This window comes from Pan troglodytes, chromosome 2, assembly GCF_028858775.2.
Source record: "Pan troglodytes isolate AG18354 chromosome 2, NHGRI_mPanTro3-v2.0_pri, whole genome shotgun sequence".
In the NCBI taxonomy this organism is placed as follows: Eukaryota; Metazoa; Chordata; class Mammalia; order Primates; family Hominidae; genus Pan; species Pan troglodytes.
Genome location: NC_086015.1, coordinates 145,918,315 through 145,924,314, shown reverse-complemented (window position 1 = coordinate 145,924,314; position 6,000 = coordinate 145,918,315). Strand labels below are relative to the sequence as shown.

At 34.8% G+C, this 6,000-nt stretch overlaps 1 protein-coding gene across 17 annotated transcripts in view; it reads right to left on the bottom strand.

Annotated features, from left to right (window-relative positions):
• Positions 1–135: 135 nt before the first annotated feature.
• PLS1 (plastin 1) overlaps positions 136–6,000 on the bottom strand; it is a 135,035-nt gene continuing 129,170 nt past the window's right edge. For all 17 annotated transcript variants that reach the window (XM_054681122.2, XM_054681132.2, XM_054681125.2 and 14 more), the window contains 2 exons: positions 2,173–2,297; positions 136–1,929 (listed from right to left, as the gene is read on the bottom strand). In XM_054681122.2, the coding sequence (XP_054537097.1) occupies positions 1,794–1,929; positions 2,173–2,297 (261 nt within the window). In that variant the 3' untranslated portion in view covers positions 136–1,793. The remainder of the gene's footprint in view (positions 1,930–2,172; positions 2,298–6,000) is intronic.

Genomic DNA, 6,000 nt, shown 5'->3' with positions numbered 1-6,000 from the left:
CAAAGAAATCAAATACAATTTTTTTCTGTTTTACTAACTCATTTAGGAATTCTTTTCTTTTCTGGAAAATAAGCTTATGCTAGACTAATTTTCAAGGCTGAATATTTTTCTTCAAATGAAATAAATATAAACACATTTCTATATACACAGCATTTTTATTAAATATACTCTGTGAGAAAAAGAACACCCTAAAGTGCCAGATTTTATGTAAATCCAATAACTTAGTAAATACAATGGTGAAAAAAAATCAGAGGGAAACATAATTTAAATAATCTTATAAAAGAGCAAGAACATATCTTAATCTTAAGAAAACAATCATCAAAATATAAAAGGGAAAGAAATCTCTTTTGTAGAAGAATATATTTCAAATTCCACCTGTTGATCATTTCATTTAAAAAATTCTATTCTAAACACATGGGCAGTCTCTCTTACCAATATATATATTTAAATCAATGGTAGAAAGGGAATTTAGACTACTCATTCACACTGAGATAAAGTGACATTTTTGTTGCACAACAGTATTGCTCACTGGCACTAACAGTGGAAGATGGAGAAAGTAGATTTCTGGATTCAATTGTTAGCAGCAGAAATGGACTAATGCTAAAAATTTAGAAAAAAATAGTCCAAGCTGTAGCGATTTCCAAGTAATACAAACATTAACCAAACATTGCCAATTTGTAACGGGCTGTGAAAAAACATATGAAAATACTCTACATTGAATACTAGCTTTATGTTACTTTCTATTAAAGATATTCAGTGGGCATATTCTAAATTATATAGGGCTTCTATAGAGACCTAAACTAGCAAGTATAATATGAAGCTAACAGGACAGTGTCAGCATATCTTGGGATGTTCTAGCCAATGTTTGGCTACAAGTATTTGGAAGGGGTCAAATAACTATATGCACATTCAAAATCAATACTTATAAAAAGAAATCTTAATGTATCAGATATCCACAGACTGAAAAGTGTTACACATGTTGTGGGGGGAAAATACTGATGGTTGGCTGAATGACCAATTAAACATACCACTTATGAAAAGCTGGGTGATTCAGGTGCAAAAAAATATATATGCACACATATCTCTCTAATAACATCCTACCAACATATATATGTTGCATGACATAGTTAAAGCTGTGTTACCAAACTAGGATATGTAAAGTATCAATGTAGTTAAAATTAAATTTTAAGTAAAAAGCTGCTGCTACTTAAACAAGAGAGTGAACTTTGGGGTTTATTCAAGAATTAGTTCTCATATATAAAAAAGTTTGATATTAATAAACAATTCTGGTCACCATAAGGTTTTAGACAGTATAGAAACTTACAGAAAAGTGTTTTTGGACCACTTTAAATAGTTGGAGGAAGCAAATAAAAGGATTAAACTGGATTATGAGTATGAATGCATTTATGATCAAAATTAACACACCAAAAAAATCAAACCACATTTCACAGCAGAACCTGCAAAAACGTTTGTATTCATCTTTTTTGAACCATAAAAAAGAATGATTTAGTCTTGTCTAATACGACTTTTAAGCAACAAAAATAATTTAATCATGAAGTATCAGCTTGATTATGAATATATTCTATTATCTGTATCAGTTGGTAAATTAACTGTGTTACCCAAAAAGGCTGACCAGCTCTAACTAGTATGAACAGGATATTGAATTCATTAATGAATATATAACTATTTTGAGCATACAAATAATCTCTGGTTTTACACCCACTACATTTCAGAATCCTGTAAACTGTGAGGCATACAATATGTTTAATGTGGCAGAAAATCATATGAAATGATTATTTTATTCTGTTCAGTCCTTTTCCCATTAAGCATGCAAACACCGTCATAACCATCTTTGGTTTCACTTCTACGAGGTCATCAGGTAATGCATATATCCGGGCACCGATCTTTCGAGCAACTGAAATGGCATATCTTGAAGAGACAAAAATATCTTGGTGTTATCCACGGTGTTTTCACTTAACATATTTTAACAAAAGAGTGAAATATTTTGACAAGATTAGTTTTACGAAAAGGTTAAGTTTGTGAGTCTTAAATCTAAGACTCACATATAAGTTATATTTAAAAATATGAATTTTAAGGGCATAGTAACTTTTCCTATAAGGATTTTAGAGAATTAAAGGGCCATGTATTGTAATATAAACCATAAAGGCTTACTTAGCATTGTTCAGCTTGTCCTCATCAGATAAGTTTTCTCTCCTGATCATTTCTTGACGAACTGCATTTGGTGCAATGGCATCTATTAAATCTAGGACAGGTAAACTTGTGCTTATAGATTTATCCTAGAAAATAAAGCATAGATGAACATTCATAAACATCTGACCTTTAATTTTCATTATTTTCAGACTCTTCTGATAACTGAAGGCAATCTACAAATTCTTTGTACTTAACCTAACGTTCAGCTTTTCTGCAACCAGCACACGTAAATAAACCCTTTAAAATATACTTTTCCTTGAATCTTTATATATAATATAGAGTTGTCACCATATCTGAATAAGGTTTGTGGACATGATAGCTCCTAAGTATGCTAACTATAGTGTCCATTCTGTAAAAAATACAAAACTTTTGAAAGGGAATAGATGAATTTTTAATTAACAATTTTATAAATTCTACTCACATATTTCTTAGACCATGAATCCCAAAGCCTTCCCTTAATATTTTTCAGAAAGAAAAATGAAATAGTGAAAGGGAACTAACACTTACAAAGACATTGTCTTGTTGTTTTACATGTTTTAGTTTATTTAATCCACCTTTTAAACCCTAGCATCTTGATAGTAAAGGAATTCTTTTTTAAAAAAAGATGAAGAATATAAAGTTAAGATAGCTCAAATGACTTGTTTACACAACCAGTAAATACAGAACCCATGACAGTCTGACTCTAAAATGCCCAAGAGTCTCTCCATTTTTAAGTTACCACCAAGGCAAGCTAAAAATGGACAACTAAATTATAGTGAATAGCGCACTGCAGATGAAATCAGACATCCTGGTCTGAACTGATTTTTACCACTTATCAGTACTTGAACAAATTATTTGTTTTCTCTCTCAGCCTGAATAGTGGCCACCACTGCTTGCCTACCCAGAATCTACACACTCTTTACTTCTTTCATACAAGTAGAACCCACATTTTTGCTCTATATCCATACCTCCTTCACACAGACATCAGCTTCAAGGAAAGCTGACATTCACAGTTCCAGGAGTGAACCTAAATTAATCTAGGTCAAGCATTCTCAATAGGGGTAGGGTGATAACCTTGTTTATGTATAAAGCATACAGTGCATAAACAGGTATACAGCGTATCTCTGCATTAAAATTTCATGGGAGAGACAAAAAGGGAAAAAAAGGTCTAAAAATATTCCTTAGAGGATAATTTTCTTTTAAGATTTCAAAACACTGGTCTAAGCCAAATAGAGGAATGCTATTCTATTACCACAGTAATTTAATTTGGGCCTATGTTATGGAAAGCCAGCAACCCCTCCTCCTGGATATGAATGAGAGAATGAAACCTCTGTCACAAGCAGCAACTATCCTATGACCAAAAGGAAAACCAGCTTTAGGGTGAAGCTGGCACATTAGATGGCAAAGCAGAGATGGGAAAAAAAAAAAAGTCCTGAATGACATTCTTCAATTATTGGTTCAACCAATCCAGAAGTCTACCCTACCTCTGGATTACTGTTATTGTAGTCAATACCTTTCCTTTTGGTTTAAACCACTTGAAATTGGGTTTCTGTTACTTGAAGCCAGAGCACCCTTTCCTAATCTCTAAAGTAGAATGTCATAGGATTCTTAGGAATACTGAGGTGGTATAGGTGAAAGCATCTAGTATAGGCTCTAGCCAAATGTCAGTTCTTAATCAATATCTAATAAAATAATCTGAAGCCATGTGAAGAAGAGTAACAGCTTCTTTGAGCCACAATCTATGAGCCACTTCATTTATTAATTTTTTTTTTTTTTGACGCAGAGTCTCGCTCTGTTGCCCAGGCTGGCATGCAGTGTTGCCATCTTGGCTCACTGCAAGCTCTGCCTCCCAGGTTCATGCCATTCTCCTGCCTCAGCCTCCTGAGTAGCTGGGACTACAGGCGCCAGCCACCACACCCGGCTGATATTTTTGTATTTTTAGTAGAGATGGGGTTTCACCGTGTTAGCCAGGATGGTTGTGATCTCCTGACCTCGTGATCCACCCGCCTCGGCCTCCCAACGTGGTGGGATTACAGGCCTGAGCCACTGCGCCCGGCCTCATTTATTAATTTTAGAAAAATTTATATTCTTATGTTCATTTTATGATACAGATCTTTGGGCAGGAATGTTCATTTTATGATACAGATCTTTGGCCAGGGGTAATGTTCATTTTATGATACAGATCTCTGGGCAGGGGTAAGAGATAGAGGGTAAAAATAATTAGGTCCTTTAAGTCTATCTGATGCTGGTAATCTGGATCTGCTTTTTGTATCTTTTCTGTTTCTGAGAAATCAGTCTGCAGACCACCTACATGAAAATCATGTGGGGTACTTGTTAAAAGTGCAAATCTAGCCCCACTCAAACTAATGTCAGGTTATCTATGAATGAGGCTGGGAATCTACATTTTTAATAAGCTTTCTAGATGACTCTAAATGTGTACTGTATTATACTTTCTAAAAACAATATTTCATTCTAGAATGCATTTTAATTTCTATGGGCTTACCTTTCATATATGTATATGATTATTTTTTAAAATACAAGTGACTTATTTAATTGTGCTATAATTTGATTCTTTATTTACATATTTGTGTTATTTTAAATATTTCATTTAGATTTAGGAAACAAGTATTTTTCCCACCCATTTTCTTATGAGTTACCTTGCGTAAAGCTTCTACTGAGTTTAATGAAGAATTTAAGTTTCTAAAGATTGTATCAGATCTCTTATCTTCTTGTTTCCAAGAAAATAGCCCTGTCTTCCAAATCCTCTGATTTGTACATTATCAGTGAAAGACATTTTACTTTTGCAAAGGGAAAGGGGTTATAGTGAAAACCCTTAGGTTAGTATATAAATACATTTCCATTAGTTTTCCTTTTATTTCCTTAAGTTAATCATAAAGAAATGACTTCGGCAAAAAGAATTTCAATATCTTAATCTAGAATTACCACAGCTTGATTTTCAAGATAATGATTTTTCCCTTTATTTGATATGTATTAGAACATTTCATTCCACTGCTGTTTCTGTCATTTTAAAAAATAAAAGTGGAAAGGCCGGGCGCGGTGGCTCATGCCTGTAATCCCAACACTTTGGGAGGCCAAGGCAGGCAGATCAGGAGGTCAGGAGATTGAGACCATCCTGGCTAACACGGTGAAACCCCATCTCTACTAAAAGTACAAAAAATTAATTGGGCGTGATGGCGGGCACCTGTAGTCCCAGCTACTCGGGAGGCTGAGGCAGGAGAATCGCTTGACCCTGGGAGGCGGAGGTTGGAGTGAGCTGAGATCGCGCCACTGCACTCCAGGCTGGGTGACAGAGCAAGACTCAGTCTCAAAAAAATAAATAAATAAACAAATAAATCTGGAAAAACAGTGATGTGGACACCAGACTTCCCTAAGAGGCTCAGCAGAGTCCCCTGTCCTGCCACATATGATGCCCTTTATATATTAGCAATGCCAACAGCGTGGTAAGCCCCATTTATTGAGCCCTTAATATGTGCTAGGTACTGTTAAGCTCTTTACATTTTGTTAACTTATGTAGTCTAACAACAATCTTAGTAGAGAGGGATTATTAATTTCCCCATTTTAGATATGGGGAAACTGAAGAATAGAGAAATTAATAACTTGCCCATGGTCACACAGATACTAAATGCTGAGCCAGAAGTAAGCTCTGTTTTATTCATCAGTAGATGTAGCCCTGCTGTTAGTTTAAACCGCTAAGGTTTCTGTAAAACAGATGCCCTTCTCATGTGGTCCCACACTCCCCCCTTAGCTGATTTATATAGTATTGCTGACACCCCATACTGTGATTCTTGT